Source organism: Cylas formicarius, unplaced genomic scaffold, assembly GCF_029955315.1.
Source record: "Cylas formicarius isolate icCylForm1 unplaced genomic scaffold, icCylForm1.1 PGA_scaffold_5__7_contigs__length_24384050, whole genome shotgun sequence".
Lineage (NCBI taxonomy): Eukaryota > Metazoa > Arthropoda > Insecta > Coleoptera > Brentidae > Cylas > Cylas formicarius.
The window spans coordinates 1578575-1605115 of record NW_026844341.1 but is presented as its reverse complement, the minus strand read 5'-3'; the positions used below and the strand labels follow the sequence as shown (position 1 = coordinate 1605115).

General features: G+C 39.2%; 1 protein-coding gene across 2 annotated transcripts; it reads left to right on the top strand.

Annotated features, from left to right (window-relative positions):
- The first annotated feature begins 201 nt into the window (after positions 1 to 201).
- Positions 202 to 24798, top strand: LOC132702598 (titin-like). Of its 2 annotated transcripts, none has more exons than XM_060671345.1 (13): positions 202 to 1463; positions 1636 to 1849; positions 2219 to 2295; positions 2356 to 2553; positions 2618 to 2854; positions 6510 to 10768; positions 11326 to 12466; positions 12518 to 12753; positions 14924 to 15328; positions 16353 to 17100; positions 20155 to 21062; positions 22289 to 22711; positions 24146 to 24798. In XM_060671345.1, the coding sequence occupies exons 2-13, from the start codon at positions 1662 to 1664 to the stop codon at positions 24470 to 24472; spliced, it is 9147 nt and encodes a 3048-aa protein (XP_060527328.1). In that variant the 5' UTR covers positions 202 to 1463; positions 1636 to 1661; the 3' UTR covers positions 24473 to 24798. The 2 variants fall into 2 exon arrangements, with proteins under 2 accessions (XP_060527328.1, XP_060527326.1); XM_060671343.1 differs by having other exon boundaries at positions 6510 to 10783.
- Positions 24799 to 26541: the final 1743 nt, after the last annotated feature.

The following is a 26541-nucleotide window of genomic DNA, read 5'->3' as shown; positions in this document are numbered from 1 at the left end:
GCTTGTTCGTAACGATTCGATCAACTTTTTCGTTCTCGCTGCCGCCCTGAAAGGTCTGAAGAGAGACGAAGACCGATTACAGGACGACCGATGGACCGATCATTTGAATGGTTTAAGATTGGAATACTTGACAGAAACAGACCACAGAAAAGGAATGGGAGTACTTTGACAATAATTGTATGGTACTAGGTTATAAGTTGAAACTTGGTTGTAAGCTGGCCGAATTGCCTTATGCCTTTTATTTCTTAGCGACTCAAGTAAGCCAACTTAAGATATGAAATTTAAAAAATTCACCTCTTTAATAATTCTAATCTCCAATTGTTAGGTCTGTTGGTAAATTATTAAAACGTGACGTAAATTCACAAACAACATAAAGCGGAAATAAGACTCTCCAAAGACCACACTCTATTTTCCTCCTATACCAATAACGCATTTGTAGACTGTCGGTATTCAGTAAACACGAATAATTTAGTTACATTGCGCATCAAACAATTTAATAGGCGAAAGATGCTTTGAACTGCAAAACCATATTATTTTTTGCGTTATATTATGGTACTCAGGATGGATATGTAATTAATATTTTGTTTTGAGTGGACTTGGTGACGTCACTTCAGCAGTAAGCCACAAGTGGGCAAAAACAAATCGCCGATGTACATCACTATCGTCTCTTGGTTTATCCCATGTGCCCTTCTTGGGTGTTAAGAACATCAACTGAAGCAATACCAAATCATGCAAACTACCATTTAATTTAACCCACACTTATGAACAAATGGAATATGGATTTACGAAGACGAAGACGTTATAGGCATAAACTCCAATTTAATTACTGCGTTAAAAAAAGAAATAAAGAATGTATGCATAACTAATTGCTATACCGAAAATAGGCACTTAAAATACAAGCAACAATTTCCAGTCTTGTCAAGCTTCAATTTGTCATGAGACGAAATTATTTGGAGGTTAGAAAATTATTCAAACAAGCTTAATCGTTTACAAAGTTCACTAATTGGTCTTAAGATAGTTGAATTTAATTTATACATTTACTGTTTCAATAATAATTAATACTTTTGAGCTTTTCTACAACGAATACACATTTACACTTGAGAAAACACAGGCTATTTTGTTTTTGATAGAAACCATTTTCTTCCATCCACGGTAAACAGACATACCAACTTATTCCTCAGCGGCTTGTCCTAAATAGCCCGTGATATTTGGTAAGGTAAATGCTTAATTAATGTAAGTTTCGTCTTGAACTAATAGTACATATTACTCTAATGCTAACGTCCTTTTATTTTGTAATTAGAGAGTATTGTTAATTTACGCGCAATATGTTAAGTTGGTAATGTGGCGACGCCGAGAAGCTGAGCATCATGGGAAAGTCATGTAGGTTTCTGACAAGTGACTATTGTTAGGCATTTTCGGAATAATATAAACATTACCAATCGGATTGCCCCGCGCACATTAATGTAAGTAACTTTTGCAAATAGGCAAAGCCTTAGAACTGCACTTTTCGATGATACGTTTCAACTCTTCGTTTTGGGTGGACGGAAAATAAGGTATTCTCCTATGTGGTGTCAAAAACCTGCGGGGAAAACAATCGCCTTTGCTTGACAGCCAACAGATAACCGCATTTTTTAGGCCAGAAATTCATAAGACGGTCCGAAATGTTGGACAGTGATGATAGTTTTTCGAACCCGCCCGTGTATAAGGACGGGGATATTGTTTGGGTTAAGCTAGGCGGGTGTTGGTGGCCCGGGGTAGTTAAAAATTTGGAAGATTTGCCAGAAGACCTTTTAAAGGAATTTAAGAAACCCCCGTTGGTAGTAGTGAAGTTCTTCGATGAAGATTCTTAGTAAGTTTTTACTTAAATCTAACTGCTTAATCGATTATGAACTTTAACTGTTTATTGCCCTCTGTGAAGTTTCCCTTTTAAAACAGTTTCTTATGTTTGTTCTACATACAAATTTTGATTTATCAAATCATTTTTGCTACATTTTAAATGATTATATTTTTTGGATTATTTTTGAAGAATTGAAAGAGAAATTTCAGATTTTAATCGAAATGCTTGTCAGGTTACTTTATTCAATAAAATGTGTTTTTGTGTTTGATCTTTTAAATTGAAATATCACATTTCACATTATCATGCCACTCCCACTTATCTACAGGTATGCAATTATTAAATCTAGTTAACGAAGTTAATTTTTTTATTTACATTTTTTAGCGAATATATCAGAAATTGGGGAAATATTTATCCATACAACAGTAGCAAGAAAAATGATTTTATTAAGAAAGGAATGGGTATGCAACTGCAAATGTAAATATGTGTATCATATTCTAACTTAATTTATTCTATTTTAGCCGCTTACAGGTCAAAAATATCTCACATGAGCAAATTTCCAAAGGATGTTACCAAGGCAGAGGAATTAACCAATGGAAATCCAAATATCTTAAGCGATCCCATATTTTTACCCACTAAAAAGTTCAATTATACTGAGTTGTTCGGTGCTCCTACTCCTAAAAAGACCAAAACTGGAAAAACTCCAGTGAGACCAAAAAGTATATGAATGAATGAATATGAATAGTTGAAAAATGTAGGATCCCTTAAAATATATATTTTTAGAAACTTCACAAAAACAGAACACATCTCACATAACTCACCGCAGATTTTTGGGTCACGATGATTATCAAGCGTTTATGTGCATACAGTATCCTGGGAAGGACAGAGGAAATAATAGTGATGAAGAAATGGTTTCTAAACTTAAGGAAGAACCTGAGCAGCAACTTAATTGTCAGACATGCTTATTTAAGACAAAGCGATTGGAAGTGATGATTCTTCACGCAAAAATGCATATAACTGGTAAGAGTGACTTATTCTTGGAATATAGTCGGATAGTGAGTTGAGGTTTATTATTTATATTTATGTTTTGTTTATAATTCAGTATAATAAATAATAACCACATATCCACTGAAATAAAAGACTATAACAAGCAAAGAAAATATTTGGCAAAAGCAGTTTATTAAATAGTTTAAAAACAAACATCCAAATATTACAGTATAAGGCAACAGATCAAAAGGTATGGGGTTGTGACCATGTAAGCTTATTGGTAAACTCCTTACTTTCGAGTATTCCCAAAACAAGTCAAATATCTGGCGGCCAATAAAAGGAATTCTACTCTATAGGTTATATTTTATTGTTCATTTGAATTTTTACCGCTTTTTGGGTGATTTCTAAAGGAAGGTAAGTAAGAAGGTGCACCTGCATGCTGGTATGTCATAGAGAAAACCAGTTAACTGCATCTTTACTGGAATGGCAAAGGCGTTATAGAGAACTGAGCCAATTTTACAATAGAAAAAGACTTCCAGTAATGCGTATTGTTATCTTTATCTTGTTTGCTGAAGAGTGGAGTATTCTCATTGTTTGATTATATTTACCTATATATTATGAAGTTACTTATACATTATTATTTTCCAATTTATCAATATTTGAAAACAGCGCATACAAATTGATTTACTTATAAATTCAAAATATTTAAGTTTTTCTAACGTTAAAAAAAATTGTCATTTCATACATTTCTTCAAAAAGAAAAAACAAATGTGTATATTATTACGTTTATGTTACACACACACTGTTAGACCCAATTAAAATGACTGCACACCACAAAAATTACAACAGAGCCACTAATAATGGTTTATTGTCGCCTATGCAGGTAGAAAGTTCCAAGGTAACATAAAAACGGGCACGTTTGCTTACGTTTAGTAGCACCACCATAATAAATTTAGTTTGAGTTTATTGAAGAAAACTAATCCACAAGGTAGATTCCCACACTAAAGATCGAAATCGTATTCACTAGGGCCATTGCGACATACAGGATTGACTAATCTTCTGGCGTTGGTGGCCCCAAATTTAAATGACGGTGACCTTAAAATGATAGAGAAAAGTAATTGAAATGCAGTATTTGCCAATAAATCTCGTTTTATTTCAAAAATCAAGAACATAATAGGCAACAAAAAGCAAAATAGGTGTAGGTGATTATAATATTAATGTTATATAATTCACAACACCTCCAGCGAAACTTATGAGTGGTGCGTTACCGCCTAATGCTGATAAAACAATAACTTCTAAAGCAACTATGAAAAAAAAAAACACCAAATAGAAACACGCCACTGTCGAAGGAAGAAAACATTCACTGGTTGGAGATATTCTGAAATTTCCTCAAACCTAAGGTGATTTTGTATTGTCGGAGAATTAAATAAGTAAAAATCTACCACTTTTTGTTGCGGAAGATTTCTAGATGCAGCAATACTGTTGAGAAAGAAATTGTTAGCATTTCATGCATATGCGGCAAACAATAGACACCGAACGAAAAATATTACTAAGGTGAAAAGAACAAGAGACTACGACAAATGAACTCATCATCCGTTGCCGAACATGATAATCATGAAGTCGGACATCAAATCTTGTTCGATAAGAGTAAAATTTTTGTACTCAATTCTTCCACCAAGAAAAATCCGAGAATCCATAGAAATCTTGACCTTTCACCAATATAGGAATCAATCATCCGAGACAATGTTCATGTCCCTCCTTTAACTTGATACACGCCCCTCAAACGATATATAAACTGGTACAGAGTAGAATGTGAGCCAGTTTCTGTTGAATTCTGAAGAAGTCAAATGGATGATTGGCTAAACGTCAGCAAGTTCAATTAATCAACGACCGGCGCAGGAGGAATTCAGAAGATTTGTAAATAGTATTACAGTAGCCTAGAAAGTTTCTTTGAACAATTAACTTGTACGTAATTCTACACTTATATAACACAGCAAGCTTTGGTTAGTTTCCGTGGACATTTTTGTGAGAAAAACACCAAAAATGAAATCAACAATTGCACCAGACTGCTTGTATTCTGTGAAATTAGCAATAACGGCTCGGCGTTGCCAATAATGTCCGGATTTCAGAGAACCTTTGAGATAACATAACATAAATGCAACATTCAAAAATAAAATAATATTCTAGAATTTATAACTTATATCACTATGATCACCCGGTAAATATACACTGTGATGTATTAATAATTTAGAATTTCGAACTCCAAATGCAAAAATTTAACCCAAATAACTTAGATAAAATGTGTTAATAGTTTCGTGGGTTTGTTCTTTTATTTAGTTTGTAGCAAATTTGAATCACAATTTATTTGTAAATGTTTGAATAAATAAGCAATAAACAATATTATCCGTTTTTGTTAATACAGATTAAAGTTTCATTTGCGTAATAGACGCAATCCTATGGCGCAAAAAATCATCACATAATTAATATTGAAATCAAAATAATTGTGCAGGTATGTTTAAGACTAAAGGTCTCGAAAAATAATGATTTTAAGATAGTGGCGTGGAATTTGGGGAAAATCCACAAGCCAACTGCGCCTGTCATACGTTTCCGATGTAGTAGCCGGAAACGTATATTTACCATAATCTAATCACTTAAAGTAGTATGTTTGCTCTCTTTTTGGTGCACGTTTTACTCTACTAAAGTGTCACTTAGAGACGTCAATTTCGTTATCCACGGTTGCGAGCTACGTAGGACTTTTTTGGTACTTAGTCACGCCTTGGGATGTTTAAAACGTGTTGCATAATATACAATAATCGGGTGTTTTGTTTACGCGCTGGTTGAATGGTTGAATCACAATTTTCACAACTCACCCGATAAAATTTTATTAATCTCCATTCCAAATATCAACAATTGCTCACAAAATAAAAACACAATATATTTATCATCACATTATGCTGAACTGTAATAAAAGTGTGAATACAAATGCTATTAAGTTTATTGCTCTCATAATTTTATTTTTTGTTCGGTAAGAATTTAATGCTTCTTCCATATATTCAGTGTCTTCCAGAAATGTCTGGTTTTTTGCTCTTATTCTTTTAAAAGAATATCTATTCAGATGAAATTGAAGATTTGTTTACTTTTCCAAAGAAAATATAGTAATATAAACTTAAAACCCAGAGCAATTGGATTAAGCGCATGTGCCAACAATTTGCTCCAAAATTATTGTCAACCTGTCAAAACTAACCAAATTGGAAAAAAAGTGAAGAAGTTTATTCATTATCCCATTATTTTTTGGAGTGATCTCTGTGGGCTGAATCATCTCAATTCGATGTGGATGCGAATGCCGAAGGAAAATGCTGCTGTGTGTTTTTAGAAAAAGTATGCAACACATTGTTAAATTTCTTCAGTAACTCGTTTATTAAGTACTCTCTTCGCTGCGCTCCGCTCGTACGAAAACAGTCATTACTAAAATAGCGTCCTTACATAATATATTGTGAATCAATGCGAATCTACATGGGTGATTTCCATATATTAATTGAACCAGTTCCGTTAACACCAATGGTGGAACATTTTTTTGGGGTTTTTGTTCATGATAAAAATGTAACATTGTTAGTAGACGTTAACTCTGCCCCAAAAATATTTGAATAAGAAATAAGTAAATAACGTCAGAGTTTTTGTTTCTGTATAGATTCCGTCAAAAAGAAGGCCAAGAAATTTCAATCGGAAAGAACAGACTCCGGTTCTGAAAGCAAAAAGTCTCCGAAACAACGACAGAGAAGAAAGAAGCCGGTTGCAAAGAAGAAGAACGACACTTTCACGGATCTTCTTAACGAATGGAGCGACACCGACGAACAAAATGAACAAGAAAGTTCCAAGAGGGCTTCGAATGGTGATAAAGAGGACGAGGATAATGAGGATTCGGACGTTGAATTGAAGACTGCTACCAAAGAGACGGAGAAAGTGGAAGACTATTTGAAGGAAATTACGAAATTTAGAAGCGTCTCACGATCTCCGAAGCCCACGTTAAAATCAAAAACCTATGAGGATATTAAGAATTGTTTCGATTTTGACGAAGATGACGAAGAAGAAGAGATCGCCGTGACAGCTGCCCCCGGTAGAAAGATTCCCAGGGTAATTCCGGAAAAAACCGCTTCAGATCAAAGGGATATCCTGGAGTCTGAAGATGATTCCTTGCAAAGGAGAGACGGTTCGTCTAATAGCGAGAAGCTAAACGAACCTGTCGACGATAACCTGGAGAACATCTTCAAGGAAGTTATGGAAGAAACTGCTGTCCCGAATTTGGGAGAACTAATCCACACTTTAAAGCCTGAACAAAATTTTCATGATGGTAGGACTGTCAAATTTCCAGACAAAGGGATTTCTAACGAATCCGAATCAAAACCCATCAATCCTAAGAAGAGGTTTGTTAAATCTTTTGAGGATTTCGAACTGGAACTGAGAAAAAAAGAGGAGAATGAACAGTTGGGCAGGTATTTCGGCGACGTCGGAGAAGACGAAGTATGTGACTCTAAAGATAGGTGTGAAATTTCCAGAACAAAGGATATAGAGAAATCTGAAATTTTAAAGAATGCGGCGGATGCCGACATCAAATTGGTTCTTGAGGAAACGGTGGAGCAAATTATCAAAATAAACGAAGAAACAGACGAGAAAATTGAAACAGGTCAGGGAGAAAACAATGGAAAAGAATTCCAAGAAGTGGAAGTGTTTAAAGATAATTCAAGTGATCCACAGAAAAAAAATACTAGGAGAAAAACCAAACATGAGATAATCTCAAAAGAGATTATGGAGTGCGTTGACAATGCAAAATCGGAAAATCCCGTGATCGAGTCACCCCAGTCGAAAGAAAGCGCTGAACCAGTCAAAGGTAGAAACACTAGAAGAAAAACGAGACTTACACAAGACTTTTCAACTTGTGACAAGTCACAGGCGAGTAAGGACAGCCCGACGGAAACTGTTAAAGGAAGGAAGAAACATTTCAAGGAAGTAGCGCAGGAAACTTCTCATATGTTGGAAGAAATCCCTTTAGAGACGGGCGATAAAGTCATACAATTAGTAAAAGAGAGGCAAATGGACCATAAGGAGAGTTCCAGAGAGGTAACACAAGAATCTTTCTACGCGCCGCCGGAGGAAAAGGACATTAAGATACCCAACAGCAAAATAGAATCTGCCAATTTAGCCGACGCTCATAGTTTGTTGGATGGCGACATTGCCAATCACCAAGAAGAGTCCGATAAAAAATTAAAGACCCCCGGACGTCGATCCAAAAAGCCCGCCAAATCAAAACCTAAAGAACATAAAGAAGTGAGCGATCTTGGCACACCAAGAACTACCAGGCGGAGTACTAGAAGTGTTTACCACAGCGTGGAGACTGAAACCAGTTCGAAGGTTCTTTTTTTTGCTGGTGGTCGTAATGAAGCAATTGAAGCCTCCTTCGCTCGAAATGTAATCAACGAGGGGCAGGTTCGTCGAATAATCGGGGCAGAGGATAGCAAGCACGCAATTGAGGATTCTACGTTGAAATTTAAAAACGTTAACAAAGCTGTAACGGAGGAGGGGTGTGTACGTACTGAAGAAGGGGGTTTTGCGAAAACGGAAAAGATGACGGCCCATGGAAAAATTGAGGAAGGAGTAACCGAAACTGAAAATGGGAACAATCCTCCCAATGAAGAGTTGGTAATTAATGACAAGACTGAAAATGCGTCAAGGAAAGAACCGGTTAGAGGGAAGGGACGTCGGCGCAAAGGCAAACATGACAAACTCGAGGAGGTCGCTGAAAAAAAGCAGCACTCGGAAAATCTTCAGCAAAACGAGCCGGAAGTCGCCCAAGGGGGCGACGAAATGGAACAGACTAAGAATCAGAAAAGGGAGTGGAGAACCAAGGCGGATTTGAAAACGCCGGTACGTTCGGCACTTGCCGCGGACTTTAAACCCGGAAGACGCACGCGGAACAGCGAGGAGGTGCGGGTTTTGGAAGAGGCCCTGAAACAAAGCGCCGAGACCGCCCAAATGGAAGCGCTAGAAAGAGAACGGAAGGTATCGGAATCCAACGAGTTTGAAGAAGAACAACACACTGTCACTGTAGACATTGCCAAATACAAGAAAAACAAATACAGTGAACTAATCATTAGCGGCAAGGAGGCCAAAGGGCTACAGAATCAGGTCAGTTTCAAGAAAGCGGAGCTCAAGCCTTTGGCGGCGGTAAGTGACGTCCGCGTCGACACTGAGAACAGAGAGCGTGAAACCGAAAATCCGAAAGCGGAACAAGACCCGGTGAGAAAGCCGGAAATTTTCGAATCACCGAAATCGATAGACGAGCCGAAAAGGGGCCGAGCGAAGCGGTTGTCGATTGAACAGATGGTTCACGATGATCAAATTGTAAAAGACATCGGTAGGCTTCCGCCCGAGGATATTTTACAGACGGTAACGTCGAAACCGCCGGACGATATTACGCCTTCCGATATCGTCGACCATAAAGGGGAAGAATTTGCAGATTCGAAAGTGGCTGCGCTCGATTTCGAAGAGAAAAACAAACCACCGGGAACGGCGGCCGAATCTCATTGTGAAAAAGCCGAAGATAAGGCCCAACAATTCTTTCCATTCATCGAGGACGTGTCCCAAATACCCTTGCCTCCTGGTGAGCCCGTTCAAAGGTCCGCTTCCGCCGAAGATGTCGAAGACAAATCGATGCCGCCGAAGAAGAGCAGATGGTCCCGGAGGAACAGCCATCCGAAAAAAGATAAGAGGAAAATCGAGGACAGCCTGCGCGAGGCCGTGCTGGTCGGGGAATGCCGCGTCGAGACCGTTTACGACAAGATTAAACTCGATGAGATACCATTACCGGACGATGTGGAACCTGCGAAACCTTGCGAGGAACCCAAAGTGATGGACGCGAACGACGATAGCGAAATAATCCTGCCGTTAAAGAAATCCAGAAGGCTGAACGAGTTGACGTTAGATGCCGAAGTGTCTCCGGTCAAGAGCAAAATCGAAGACGATCTTTTGAATTTTTCGGTCAACGATACGTCGTTGATGTCGACGTCATTGAAGAATGCCGTTCAAAACGCTATAGAGTCTATCGATGCTGACCGTTCGAACAAGATGGATCCCGCTGCCGTTGAGAATTCGGAACCGAAGGTTTCGGAAGAACGCAAGTCCGAAGACGGCAAGAAAGTTTCCGAACTCTTCAAGTGCATGCCGCCAAAGAAGAAAAAAGTCGAATTGCCGTTGGAGCAGCCTCAGTCGGAAGTCGAGGCGACGTCGCACGCTCAAGCGCCGAAACATGATGCGGAAGACATCCCGCAACCGCCCAAAAAGAAAATCCAGAAGATTTTCGAGAATAGTCAAGCGTCCGCGGAGAAGTCTTACGTTAACGACGTTCCGCAGATGTCGCCGCTGGCTAAAAAGAAGAGTTTCGCGTTTCAGGAAGTGGACGATTCAAGCGTTGAAGTGGAACAGGGTAAAGAGTTTGGGGAGCAACAAGAAAAGTCTGATTTAGAAGATTCAGCGGCTAAGAAACACAAGATGGACGAGCAGTTAGACGTCGATACGGATGAAACTATAAAACGGAAAAGAATTGCGGAGCATCAGACCGGAGATCAAGAACCAGGTGAAATTGAAATGAAACAAAGCGACCTAGATGATCAGGACAGTATTTGTCGTGAAGTTGTAGAAGAGGAGGTTAAGATTGTTAATCAAGTGGGTACGGAACAACGTGAAACTTCTTCCGCGCAAGAGTTGTATTTGTGCACAGCGAAACCCGCGGGCTTGGAAGAGGAAACGATAACGGTGCCATCTTCGGAAAACGACGTTACAGCGCCGCCACCGGTGGAAGAGGAGGTCAAAACAGTAGTGCCGCCCTTGGAGGAAGGGTCTGTTCCCATTTCCGCAATTACCAAGGAGGTTGACGACCATCAGTCTGAAATGGAGGTTAGTCTCGAAGAGGTAATGCGTTTTTATTTCCATGTGAACTCTCTGGTTGGTCTATTACCCTAAATTTACATGGGATAAAATATACCAATTACTATTTGAATTTTCAACAATTGCGTTAATTAACTAATTGAAACTAGCATGATGCTTTTTTATCTCGAAATTTTAAATGAGACACCCGTTAGAGAAAAGTTTATATATTTTGCTTCTTTATAAATATAAATAACTTTACTTATGCAAATTTTAAGCGCATTGCTTTTTTCGATTTAATTCATATTTTCTATATATTCTATATCTAGAAAACGTTTGTTGTTCTATGAATATATGAGTATATGATTATATTGTTCAATAGAGATGTCTTTAAGAGTCGCATTTTGTTAATAGTGTTCTACAACGAATTTTACTGTATAGCCAATAAATCAGGACAAACAATAATTAATTACGCTACAAAAAAATGATGTGTCATTAACATTTATAATTTAAATATATCACTAACTGTTTTTAATTTGTTGCATTGCCAATTTGTATTTGTATTTCTAAATGGCCGGGCGTTTCAGGTCGACTTCAAGTTTTCTATTCAAACGAATTTAACGAACTTGAAAAGTTCCAATACCGAGGAGCTGTCCGCTTTGGGCGAAGCGACTTTGTGCGAGATAAAGGGGGTCAAAGAAAACGCCGAGGAAAAGAAAGTCGACGATAGTGGATCTGAGCAAGATGTGCCGGCGGAGTCGCTCGTCAAAAGTCCGATCGTGCCGCCCCCGGACCCTTCGGAGCTTGTCACCATCGAGGGCAATCTGACAGTAATGTCTGAAAAAGACCTCGCGGACGCCCAAGTTGAAATCACCACCGACAAAGTGATTAGCGAGAAAAAACCGCTGACGCTGAGCAGTTTCTCGATGGATTATAGCGAATCGAGCGATAGCGGCAGTGCAGAATTATTGAACCGGAAATCGAAGGTACCGGAAGACGGTTCGTTGGGCGACAGTAGTGGTACCGAGTTTAGTTTAAAAGCGATGATCAGGGCGATCGATCACAAACCGCTCGTCAGTCGACCAAACACGTACGAGAGGACCGAGCTCTTGGATATCCTCGAGGGTAATTCCAATTCGAACTCTTCGTCGAGTAGTACCGAACAGAAGTTCAAGAAATCGTTCGACAGCTATTCGAAGAAGGACGTGGTGCAAGGCGTGCAGGGCATTTGCGATTTCGAGGAGTGTATCCCGTCCCAGATCGTGTTGTCCAACAAGACGATGCCTGAATCTGTGGACTCTCCGAAGCTTCTTGAGCGACTGTCGATCGAGAAGCCGCCGCAGAAGGTCGTAATACAAAGTGACGTGAAAGTGCCCGAGAACGTCTCCAAAATGCTGCTAAAGAAGCTGCCAAAAGGCGGGATCGGCGTCAAAAATCAAAAGTTCGTGATAAAAGCCAAGCCGAATGTGGGCGTCGTTAAGACCGTGGGCGCCACCAAACCGATTATCCTGTCGGAGCAGATTATAAGGCCGGCAACATCCGCGGGACCCAGTCAAGGCGTTAAGAGGACTCTGGACGATATAGAGGACGTCGAAGCGTTCATCATACCAAAGGCTACGAAGAAGGCGGAATCAGCAGAGGAGCCCGCCCCTTCGCCGGCTACAAAGAAGGGATCGCGAGTCAGCGGAAAGGCGAAAATCTTGCAGCAGACCATCATAACCCCGGAAGGTAGATTACAGATCTCGCGCGTTGTTCCGGCTTCTAAAACGATGGTTTCAGGAGAGATTATCCAGCCCCAGACCGACGACAGTATATTTGATATCAACTCGATGCCGATTGTGCTGTCCGACGAGATTCTAACACCCGAAAACATCGAGAGCATGCCCGTCGTCATTTCGAACGAGGTGATTCAAACTACGCAACAGGCCGTTACAACCAAGGGTGTTTTGGTCAAGGAGAAGGCTACACCCACGCTGGCGTCCAGAAAAATGGTCGTGGCACCTGCCGGCAAAATGGTAATTATATGGTCGCCTATGTCTATAGACTATTAGTACAGCTGTTGCGATTTGTGGATTTGTAGGTCTTTAGAGGTGACTCAATTTTGTAGACATTGTTCTTACATTTAGATTAATGCGTCAGATCATTATGTATAAGGTTTACTTACAGATCCTTAATTAACCCTCATCCATTAACTAAGGATTCAAACAACTCTCAAAAAAAACAGGCGGAAGCGCTTATATTAAATAAAAAACGTTTTTGACATTGACATGACATTGGTGTGAGATTTATGATCTTAGCAATATTATCTCTTATGTTTCGATGAACTGCTCATGGCGATGGTGATGCCCGTAGCAGAATAATGAATAACGTAATTTAGTTATTTTTCATATTTCTTCTCGTCTATTTGATAAGGGAAAGGCTTGTAGAGATCAGCAAACTCGGTTATAAAAGCAGATTCTGTCGTTTTTAAAAGAAAAGAAAAACGAAATTTTCCAAACAGGCTCAAATCTACGGGCACCCTGTATATGTATGGATAAATTTTAACCGATCACATGGAAGCTTATAAGTCTGGATTGCAGGGGAACTGTGCGTAAATTGCTATCTTGCTTTCTTCTCTATCTTTTGGACTTCAAATCTTTAGCTCTGCGTGCTCCACTTAACAGATTGGTATTGTTCACAAAGTTCACAGGGTAGGGTGATCAAAAACTAACATTAAAAATTTGAATGAAATAATCGTTAAAAGTAATTTTAACAGTCCGTTTTTATAATTTTGTCGTATTTAGTATATAAGAAGTATAAGGTTTCTTATTCTAAAAAGTTGTAGATTTACACATTTTAACAATGAAGTATTTTTCATTTTAAATCTTCTGAAAAATATTTGCCCTGAAACGTTTGGTGGGATTTGGAATAATCATAATTAATAAAAATAACATAATTAGTAACAATAATTAACCAGAACCTTCAAACACCAATTTTTAGACTCGCAACAAGCCAAAATCGTGCTCGATTGTTTTTTCGCCTTTATAGCATTTTGTCGCCTTTATAGCATTTTGTGTCGTAGAGTGCTACGCGTACTGACCATCTAGGTCTGCCAATCTTGATTATTGTTATGTAACTACGTCTCCAGACGTTATTGTCTTGGACAGCCCCGTAAATTTGTCTTTATAAGACTTTAAACTGATACAATAAGATCTTATATCATATATTTATATATGATCTTTGTGTTTCTTGCTTTACGTAAGTATTTTGACAGTCTAAAATAACAGCGATTGGCAAGCATTATACGCCTTTACATTTCGTTGCTAACGTCATTACTGGGGTTTATCAGGTCTGTGAGGTATACGCAGTCATCCACGATGTTATATTCTCCATTGTGGCAGCCATTAACTTTATCTTATTCGCATTGATCAGTAATCCCATTTTGCTTTTCTTAGGGTTCAAGAGGTCAGGTATATGTCGTCTGGGTAGGTACGCATCTATGATGATTTATTAAAAATCGCAGCGGAGTTTCGCATCTCGAATTAATTTTTTCAGGACACCCGAGCGTGTCACCCTGCGTTGTCTCGAATGAATTTGAGATTTCATCACATATTTTAACATAACATATCACTTTTGACATTCAATTAAAGTTTTTGGTATATGCAGTTGATTTACGTCTGAATAAACGCTAAACATATGGAAGGCGTCGAGCACTTCTCAATTATCTGGGGTAATATGAAAATCTGGTCTCTTTTCAGTCGACCAGCTCTAGATTTAGCATACATCCTTATGTGAGATGTCAGAACGTGTGCCAATGTTTTATAGGCAATATTTAGTAGTGTAATCGCACAGTAGTTATTATACTCCAACTGATAAACTTTTTTGTGCAAATAGCATAGCCCGACAATTGTTTTACACGTCACACGTTTTGGATGACAAAGGATGGTTTCCTTAAGTATTTGTCTACCAGCTTTAAAGAGTTCTGCTGTGATTGTATCTTCTAAAAAGGCTTTTAGCTTCTTTATAGTCTTTAGTATTTTCTTTAGGTTGGGCCATTCCGCAGGGTATTTTCTGTATATTAATAATAAAAATAATTCCACAAGACTGTTCTGGTCCCCTTAGTTGTTAGTGTGTGGCTGAGACTGGGAAAAAGTTCAAATATAGCAGGAATTCATTTCGGGTTAAAAAAGGGTCTGTCATTTCAAGGTCATCAAGCAGGGCGCCCCCGTAACCGCCAGCGGCTCGACGCAGCAGGTGATCAGCACGCCGAAACAACCGGCCACGAAGCCCAGAATCATCTCCGGCAATTCGAGTCGGGTCCTGAAGCAAGCTCCGTCTCTGGTGACTGGATCGGGTAAACCCACCAAGTACATACTACTGCCTTCCGCAGCCACGCAGGGCGTAGTTCAGCAAGGAAAAGTTGTCGGCACCAAGCAGGTAATCCGGAAGCAAGCACCGGCCGCGATTAAAATGCCTGGGGCGCAGCCCGAACTGGGCGCAATGACAGGCAACAAGATTATGATAGTAACCAATCAGCAGGGGCAGCAGCATCGCCTGTTGCTCACACCGGCGCAGCAGAAGATGTTGGGGGTACAGAGTCAGCCAACCAAGGTGAGAGTCGCAACACATCGTGCTTGGTTTCATATTTTTCAACGGGCCGCAAAAATTTAAAAAATTTAAATTTAAAATTTAAAAATTAAAAAACAAATAGTAACTGTAAATAAATGTCAGTATACCCATCAGCAACCGTTTCCTAGATTTGAGTGAATAAATATTGAGTTAGTAAATAATTTTAAAAATCCACGTGCTAGTATATTATGCAACAAGTTTGGTAAACGGCATTACGAGTTTGTTTGGCACGAGCGGAGCGAGTGTTTAATCAACGAGTGACTTAAAAAGCTTACCAAACGTGTTGCATACTATACCTTTTCTGCGACCGTCAGCTTTTGGGTACATTTAGTTATTTTTAATCTAATGAGTGATACGGTTAACGGATAGAGGGTGAAGATTATCCAACAATACGTTTTTTGAGTTTAACGCGCAAAAGCCGGTTTTCGGGAGTGAAACAAATTTATTTTTCGATACTATAATTGAACTAAGATCTCACCATATGGGGCCTAGGATCGTTACCATAGCGGCATCGGTAAGTCCCTCGGAACTTTGTAATAGCTGTATCACTAATGTATTATATTGATAACTGGCACTCTACAAAAGTAAGTCCTTTAAAAAAGAATAAAAGAAAAAATATGAAAGGCAATACAAATAATGCGCTATCGAGGTGCATTAAACATCCATAATAGGAAATAGCTCACCAAAAATTTACTTTTTTAAAGTATGTCATCTCACGTGATGAGAAGCCACGGTGCCGTTTGTACGAAAGGTTGATTTGCATTGCTTGTGAAACTTCACGTTGCCACTATCTTCATCGTCCAAGGTCTGAATAAAAACTGGTTTTTATGGACTGATGTTATTTTGCTGTGACACATTTCCAATACGACTTTTCGAAGACCTATAAAGTTTGTGCACGCTGATTTTAACTTGGGAAATGCAAGAACGGTCGTTATAGTGAACTTTTGTTTTATGAGAGTGGTCACTAGCAGAGGATCAGTCCCAACTATCGGTTTTGTATACTTAGGTGACCAAAACGATCGTCAAGGGACCAATACCCAAAGGTCTACTGCAGGAAGCGACCCCGGGTCCCAGCGGCGTCGGCGACAAAATCCTGCCTCAGAAAACGACCGTAATCGCGACATCCTCGACCATACCGGACGGATCATCCGGTCTTCTGATGCCTGCCACCAAAACCGGGAAACCGGCGCTCGTCAAAAAGCCCGTGGCGGGCAAAATTCCGGGTCAGAAAATGCAGAAGACGATCCTGATCAAGAACCAGCACGGGCAAACGGTAAAGAAGATACAGGGCACCGACGAGGACGAGCTCGACAGACAGGTCGCGGAACAGCTAGAGGCAATTAAGGCCAGCGCGCGGCTTCAGCAAAGCAGACAACCAGAGCTGATCACCTACGGTAACAGGGGCGTGACCGTCAAGGCGACGGCTAGACGGGCCCCTTACCCCAAGAAACCTGAACCGGTCAAGCCGAAACCGACTTCGGCAGCTGGAAAAGCGACTACGCAGCCCAACGCACAGGCCGCATTACCCCTGAAATCTCAGCTGGTGAGGAACGCGTCAGAGAAGGAAAAGGCGCCAGAAACAGGACATAAACCGGAAGCGAGTAGGCAAATGGTGGAGAGCGACGGCAAGACGCCCGCGACGCTTGTGCCCCAAACTATAACGGCGGAGGGCAAGCCGGAACGGCCGCTCAACCAGTTGGTGATACAGGACGCCTTGGGTAACCAGACCACCATTACCGAAGGGCAAATTTTGGGTGAGCGCTCGCATTCTGATTTGTTAATAATACTTACTACTGGCTACTGGTAAATATTGTGGAAGGGTTTCCTTCAAAGCTTTGCCACGCACCACATGGGTAACAATCTCTTAGGATAGGTTGCATAAAATAATTTCGATCTTAAGTTTTTTTTTTAACAAGGTACCCTAACATGACACACTAAGGTACATTAAGAATAATTAATTCTAAAGAATAAGTAAAAATATTTTTAAAACCAAAAAAAAAAGAAAGTGGAAATAAATTAAATTTTGTTTTGAACAAAAAACTCTTACTGCTTGATTCCTAAACGAATTGAGTGATAAAGCAAAAATATCTATGTGCAAAAAGTAACTGTTTCTTTGCAAAAGAGATATTGGTGAGTTCTTTCCTAAAATTGTGCTATATTTAGACGCATAGCATTAATTTTTAACAGTTTTGGATAGTCTACTCTGTTATTAACAATATTATGCAAAAAATACTTCCGCATGCTATTCGCCTAACAGATAATTTCAACATATGATAGAAGTCAAGGCTTGCTTTATACGAAATACCTATTAGATTGCGGTTATATTAGAAAAATAAACTTTTTTTTTAATGTTTTCCATTCTATTTACATGTTTTTGTTGAACATTCAACGGAGGCGCGATCAATCATTCATTTCTCATAAAGGAGGGTCCACATTCAGTAGTATCATTACTATTTAACATGTTACATGTTGTATGATGGAAAACGGCGTGACGTCCGCATTAAAATTTTAATAATCATGAATCGAGAAACAGCAGCAAAGTAAGCAAGCAAAATCGTCAAAAAGACGATCATAGCCTACAAGCGAGATCTATACGGGGTGTTAATAAAATTACTATCCAAACGATGTCGCTGTCACAGCAAATTGAATAAATTTGAAATTTAATGAAAAAAAAAACATAGTTTCGGTTTTACCGGCAGTGCACTGAAAAATTGAGGTTTGCTTGCGATGTCCCAAATATTTTTATATATACATTTTTAATATGGATCATCATCTCCTGTGGCGACAACTCAATTTTTAAAGGTTTATCTTTATTCATCTTCCATATACTTTTAGTAATAAAAAGAATAATAATAATCGATTTTGTTCGTAATAACAAATTTATGCCAAATAACAGAAACCAATAAATAAACAAATTAAAAAGAAACCAAAAGTAAGTCTCTCCCTGCTTGTTAAATAAATACATTTTGAGAAGGGCTTCGAACATTTCAACAATGTTATTGTTATTTATTAATTGAATGCTGCTCTAAGTCAGACTTTTTTGTATACTGCTGTTCTGTGCTTCGCTATTAAAAATTTTAATTTATTTCGTCTTAATTGACTGGTGAAATTGAATCAAAATTACACCTTGCAATTATAGCGTGTTATCTATAGTTATTTAATAACATGTATTTTATAAAAAGTACATTGCCAAATTTGCTTATACATATTTAAATTTAAATTTTGAAAAATATTGGTTTGTTATTTTATTTAAGCGAATTTTCAAAAGAAGACGATTGTTTTATTTAAAATCTCATATATGGTACTGGAACGATTTGAAGGAATTTGTTTTGGTCAATTTAATTACAAAATTATCTCTACATTGTATGGCATTACGGTATTTAAAACGAGCGTGTCTTATAATATTTTTGTTTTTGTAAATAGATTTTCGTCTTGTGTTATCTTTTTTTTTAATATTCCTATTTTATTATGGCTTTAAATTAGTTGATAAAATGAACCTATGCAATGCTGCAATTATTAAGTTTCTGAATCCCCAACAGCATTCAATGTAGTTTGGATGTTGCCAGTTGTTCTTAATGTTATTATTATTATTATCTTTTTTCAAAGAAACTTCCACAGGATACTGTAATGCGTTTTACAAAACTTCTGGATTCCTCCTGCGTCGGTTTTTTGCTTAGTCGAAGTTGCTGACGTTTCGCCAATCATCCTGTTGGCTTCTTCAGAGCTTGACTGAAACTGGCTCGTATTTTACTCTGTACCTGCTTATATATTGCTTGTGATTCCCAAATTGGTGACAGGTAGAGACCTGAGTCGCGATTAAGATTGTTAGGTTGTTTATAGATTTCTGTAGACTGTCGGATTTTTCGTTGGTAGAAGAACTGATTACATGCAAGAATTTTAGTTTTATCAAATAAAATTTTATGCCCGGTTTCATGAGTGTGTTCGGCAACAGCTGATGAGTTTATTTGTCTTAGTCGTAAGGCTCTTTCGGGTTCTTTGAGCCGAGTTGATATTTTTAGTCTGGTCTCTTCAATGTATTCTTTGCCGTATATGCATGGAATGCTGTAAACTCCTGGCGTCTCAAATGGAATTTTGTCTTTGACGGACCGCAGATGTTGAAAGATTTTTGGACAAGTGGTAAATCTGGTTTTGACGATATACTTCTTTATAACTTTTGGTATATGGTCAGTGATGTTTTGAATGTAAGGAAGGACCACACTGGCAAGTGTAGGGTTGCTTTCGGCCTCATTGCTATTGGAAGGTTGTGGTGAAGTGTATTTTTTGATGGAGAGTTTAATATGTTCAATGTGGAAGGTAAGGTGTTTTAATTCTGTTTTCAGTGACTCAGGCTGAGATATGTAGTTTTACGGCTCTGTAAACAAGAGAGTTGATAACCGATGATTTTTGAGCCGGATGATGATGTGACCATGCATTAAGGTATCGGTCTGTGTGCGTAGGTTTTCTGTAAACACAATGACCCAATGTTAGGTCTGATTTTCTATTGATAAGAATATTTCAGAATGGCAGGTTATTATTATTATTAATCAGTCATTCGAGAAAGTGTTTATACCCCTCATTAGCGCCCCCCCCCCCTCATGCAATATATAAGCAGGTACAGAGTAAAATACGAGCCAGTTTCAGTCAAGCTCTGATGAAGCCAACAGGATGATTTCAGTTTCGACTAAGCAAAAACCGACGCAGGAGGAATCCAGAAGTTTTGTAAAATGCATTATTATTATCATTATCGCGGAAGACATAGTGGCGTGGGCTTAGGCTAGCCAAAACTAACTACTTAATGATCTGCGTAGCGTTGCCGAGCGAGACTGTCGACGGTCAGCCCCAGTCTTACATGCTCATCACTTTGGACGAATCGGGCAATCTAACACCCTTGAACAACGAGGCCCTGATGTCGTTAGACCCCAGTCTGGGTTTGGGCGGCGACGTCAACAACATGGTACTGCAAGTCGACCAGGGCCAGGGAGTAATCACGCCGGCGTCCGCCGTCATGAACAAGACGGACGTCGCCTCCGCGCCCATCATTACCGATCAGCAAAAGGTGGCCGAACGTCTCAAGGGCCCGATCATCGAACCGAAGGAGCTCAACCAGGCAGAGCCGAAACCGGCTATGAAAAAACCAACACCGACGCCACCCGAACCTCAACTTCCCGCCGAACTGCAGGTGTCGCTGACCGACGCAGCAATAGGCGACCCGATGGGAGGCCAGCAATTAATCGTGACCGGCGATCCGGTGGTGACGCAGAAGTTTCTCGAATCTCTGTCGGACGGCACGACCGACCTTGCGACCATCCTGGCCAACGCCGACGGCGGCAGTTTACTGATCCAGGCCGACGGTCAACAGATCCTGATCAAAACAAACTCGGCGGACGCGACGCTGCTGATGGACCCGTCGGCGGAGAACACGGAGGGGGCCGGCAACCCGATCTTCTCCACGCAGCACAAACCGAACCAGGACATTTTGGCGGCCGCGTTGGCGAACACGGACGTGTTCCAGCAGCAGGACCCGCCCGGGGTGTCGGGAATCATGAAAAGTTTACCGCCGTCCCAACTGAGCCCCGGCGGCGGTGCCCTCTACCCGATGAACGTCGGCAACGTCCTCGAGACCAGTTTGACTCTGAGTTCGCCCATCATGACGCCGCTGGAGGTGCCCAGCATCAGCGGCAAGAAGATCGACGACGAGGCCGACATTCTCGGTCAGGTATGTCGCGGTAGTTTTGAAACCCATTTTCCCAAAAATTGACATTATTACTCTGACATGTGATGTCACTCGGCAAAGCACTTTCCAAAATGCATATCAAATCTTTTTAATATATATAGCACTGTTCTTTTCTCGTTCACACAGTCGATGCTGGCTCTAGGATTGTGGCGCCCCGAAAAATAAGCATTAGAAAAAATTCCAGTTTATAATTTTTATTGATCTATTTTACAAACAGGTACAATGTGATTAGTATAGCAATCAACAAAATGAAATAAATATTCGTTTATATTTTACTTATTTCAATAAATATCAGTGTTCTTGAAAGTAAAACTTATTTCCTGTGTTAAAATGCATTTTTTCTTGCTTTTATTCACACAAATATTGTGACATTACTTTATTGAGATATGATTGATCCGAGATAAGTTGTGATTAACTCCAATTTCGAAAAGGCGCACTCGGTATTATCTACGGAAACAGGAAGTGCGAAATAAAGAAAAAATACAAGTAAAAAATAACAAACACATCTTTTAATTTTTTAAAAAACTTCCTCGGGCTGTGTAACCTGTAAAAGTATACTCCTTCTGGATTTTTCTTACGTCGCAGGTAACATCCACATGTTATCAATAACCGATAACATTGATAACATACCTATTAAGTCTATATTAATTTATTATTATGCAGTTTTTTTCATTTTTAAAAGCAGTTTTTCCACGTCAGACTTTTCGCTTAAAAACTTAATCCTTATGAATAAACTTTGTCAACTTTGTCATAGAGAACAACTTGCTGGTTTGAATTAAATATCATTTTTATTAGTCAGCCGACACTGACATCCAAATTTCGCTTAAGTTAGTCTTTCTTTTGTTGGAGTTTTAAAATAAAATTATTTAAATTGTGTAAATAAACTGTTTTTTGCTTTCCCGTACTGTAAAATGAATAGGGAGCTGGGATTTTTGAAGATCAGCTCGAATTATTGATGGCAGTATGGCTGGAAAGATTGAACATAAATTATCCAATAAACTTTAGGTTTAGTACTAATCACCTCATTTAGTATTCTCACCGTTTACGTCTTGTTTTGGACTTTTAGGTTAGAACTTGAAGACTAACCCTAGAAATTACTGGTATTGAGTTTAGCCCAGATATATTATAGATATTGGTTTAAAACAATCTAAATTAAATCGCGACTTCGCATGTGGCCCTAACATCAATTTAACTGTAACCAAAATTAGGTTCCCAAGAATGTGGACCTCCCGATCACCATAACGGACCCGAACATTTCCCAAACGGTCGCCCACCAGCAAGCGACCGGCCTGATGGAATTGTCGCTGCCGATTTCGGAGGCAACGGTTGTCAGTACCGATATGAACAGCCCTTCGTTTTCCTATTCGTTGCCGGCGATCGAGGACTCAGTGGAGATCTCGTCGCAGAAGCCGTTCAACGGCAGCATGCCGCTGCTCACCGAGGACGTGGTGGAGGAGACGGTCGGAGACGATCAGAAGAATCCCTTCGAGGGCTACGGCTCGTTGCCGGTACTTGCGGACGATTCGGAAAGCAACAGTCAAGGTCAGGAGGGCGGGACCGATATGCAAGCCGGACGGGCGACCTTCGAGGGGGTCACGTCGCTACCTTTGCTGACCGACGATGTGGTGGAGGTGAGCGATAAGCGTTGTAGTAGTAGTGCACGTCCAAAAACAGAATTTCGGACCTAAAACGAAATAAAATATGTTGCTCGGTGTCCGCAATTATTATTTTCCAAGTTTTCCCATTACTTTCCTGAAACCGATGAAATCGCTTATCACTAAACTCGTGTTTCTGATCTCTGTTCTCCGTAAGGTTTTTGAACCCGGATAACATTCGAACGGTTCAAACAACGGATTTTTAAATTTCCTGCTTTGTAATACTAGGTGATCCGCAGCAGACTACAAAATATGAAGCCAATCTAACATGAGTTGATCATTTTGTACGCTATTATTGGTATTTGCTCGGAAAGTTGCCATAAAACAAAAGTAAATGGCCGAAATTCTGAGCTATCGAGTTGAAGATCGGCAGGAATATATGGTTCCATCCCTCCCTTTAGTAAAAAAAAAAAATTTTTTTTCGGGACTAAAAAGACGCTTTTTTGTCAATCATGTATCCGTTGTTTAACTTGCCATAACTGGCAAACTAATATCATAGTTTGTAGTTCCGACAGTGGCCAGACATGCGTTGTTTTGTTTTGTCAGATGACAGTCGCCAGATACTTGGTGTTTTATTATTAGTTGTACCTTGTTACTCGAGTAAACATGGCTGGTGTAAAGCTTACATTCGATGAAAGGAACTCAGTTCTGAAATTATATTTTAAGTACAAAAACATGAAATGAGTGTGAAATAAAGCCACTTACACGTTTTACGATTCCTCGTATTCGAAACAAATTTGAAGCCGCGGGCTTTGTTAAAGTTGTACCCAACCAACGATCTGGATGACCTGTAACAGTAACAATTCCATGTCACTCCTATCTTGTGTTACAACAATTCACTCGCTCACCACCTTCAATGAACTTCGAGAATCCATCCTACATTCATGTGCAAATATACAGTGAGATCTTTAAGTTGGACTTTAAGCTACACTTTCACCAAAAATGAGAACTCCGTCAATTAGTTCGCAAGTTATGAACTTTTAAACATTGGATACATTTTTTTGGAACGCTCTGTATTGTTTGAGCGGGTTTCTGTGGGCGCCATGGTGATGTGACTGCATTAATGCAATAAATTAATTAGGTTTATAGAATCAATCAAACAATCAATCTATTGATTAGAATATCTAATATCTGATCTCCCATTATTATTATTATTATTATTAATTGTGAGACCAAATAACAAAATCATCATCTACGTAGAGTTCCATAATTTTGGTTTTAGATGGAAGGTGTCAAGGGCTTTCTTCTCAAAGGATTCCATAAATATGCTCGTCAACAACCGACGCAGGCGGTATCCAGAAGATTTGTACAGTAGAATTTGAAAACTTTATTAATATTGAACTAATTTTATGCTTTCGTGGATTACAAGTTTGTTTCAATACCGGTCGTTTAAAAAGAATATTCGTTTAGGGTGGAAAATCTCCAAAATCCGGCATCGGCGCGTCGGCGGGCCAGCAAAATAGTTACGAAGAGTCGGGACTGTGCACTTTAGGCGGCGAGATGTGCAGCTCTTTGAGCGAGCCGCCCCCGGACATGTTTGATCTTGGACCGGTCGCGGAAAGGGAGGAGGAGATCTCCAGCGACCAGTCCTCGGTGCCGGAGGCGGAGACTATGTCGCTGAATAGCGAAGGCTCCGGCGAGATCCCATTGCAGCCCCATATCGTCGCGACGCTGGCCGAACTGAAGAGGACGACGGAGAGCGACGGGCACGACGCGAAACGTCCAAAGTTCGACTGATAGCCGAAGCTGTGTACATAGTTTTTGTAAATTGGACCTTAAATTGTGAAGTGTTAGTTTGATTGGTAATTAATTCAAACTTTATAATTTTTTTTGTAAATAGTTGTTATTGTGTACGTTCATGTACATACATTTTAAAAGAATGCTTTTATTCATATCTTTTATAAAAATAAGAACCATAGCAACCGATATAAGCACACTAAACGCAACGTAACCTATCATCCAAATAGGTGTTTTTAGAGTAGTTCGTCTGTAACGGAGAAGCCGCGTGCAACGTGTTTGAGTTAGACTCTGTTTTTGACATTATTGGAAACATGCAACTTAGCTTTTAGGAAATTATTTCATTATGATATGTTTATTAAATATATATTATTTATAATGGTCCGGTTTTTTTACAGTTCGCATATTACCGATTCAATTGGTCAAGGTCTAATTCAGAGCTATAGAGAGTGGTCCCAATAATAATAATTTTGAAAAAGAGATAAATGAGAAAATGATAATAAAAACTATTTAACATGGAAATGAGACAGCGCCAGACTAGCAAGAAAGAATAAATATCAAAGACCCTTCAGGTTTCGTGAAGTCTTTTGAAATAAGCTGTTGAACAGATCTATGTCAGTCTCACTCTCCAGCTCATTGAAATTACTCGTCGCCTGATGAAGTGGGGCCCTCGTTAAAGCATTGGTAGAGGTAGTTGCAAGTTTATGACGTCATATAAAAGTGCTTATACGATGGCGCGCCGCGCATTAAAAAAAGGCACACCAAAAATAAGTTCCTGCAGCCCTGGAGTGGAAACCGACCATCCAAGTTGAATGCTAGGTACTTTGGGAATTTTCGTTAAATCCTTTCTAATTTATTAATGTGCAGCAATATTACAGAAGCATAACCAAATTTAGACTTAACTAAACAATCATATAACTTCTTTACACACTGAACATTATCAATCTCTTGGATAGTGTGATGATAATTGGAATATTAGAGCCAATATCATTAATAAAAATAGAAAAGAGAAGTGGCGCCACATTACTACCCTGGCTCCACTTGGTAGTAAACATAAAAACTTCTCATTTGTTATTTAGGTTATTTTGGACATACTGAAAAAAGCAGGTAAGATTTGTTACTCTCGATTTATGCCTATGCTGTCTAAAACGGCAGCTTTAAAACACTAACCGTCCTGATAGTCTCGTCACATGTCATTCGTTTTGCCTTGTTTTAATGACTATATTTCATTTGAAAAACATTACTTTTTACTAATTGTACATCGCAGAATTGATTATACTCCACAGGGAACCAGTATCCAGAAAAATTTCCGTTTTCTAAATATTCTATTAACCCAGAAATAAAAATTTAAACCGGGGTCTGTTTCAACCGAAAAATTTTAAAATAATTAATGTCTCAAAAAACCAATGTATACAGATATAGCAAAATATTTTGGAAAAATTTCAGAAAAATCTTAGTTGTCGCTTCTTTTCGATACAGGCGGCAATGCTGCGACATAGAAAAATGTTAGATTGATAAAGTACAGTTAAAAACCTGTGACCAAATTTTCAGCAGATTGTTAAATCTTGTTTTCCGTCTATAGTCCCCACCTATAGAAGACGCACCTTCTAGCCTTACTTTTAAATAGCCAAATTACAAGACCAATTTTTGACTTAGCTTTTGCAACATTGCCATTTGTCTCCATTTTAGAACAGCAATGCGGTTCTGTTGAAATATTTTCTTTATTGCAATGCTTTTGGAATTTGACTTTACGATTTACTTTTCGATCTATATACATATTGTTTTATTCTTAATGTTGTTGCCCTTTAATTGGAGCGCTGCGCCGTGCGTGTTTGTATGTTCGCGGCACAATTGGGACGGAGATAAAAGAGGTTCGTTGTTTTCAGCGCGCTTTTATTGTCTTCTTGAATATTGTGTGGTAATGAAGAAAATAAGCTCATCGATGCCTATCAAAGTAAACAGACTTCAAATCTGACATTAGCGCAGTGCCATGTCTTTTTCTGAAAAGATCAGACGCCGCCAAAGTCGTTTTCTTCTCTTCTTTTTTCCTAAACTTGCCATTAATAGAG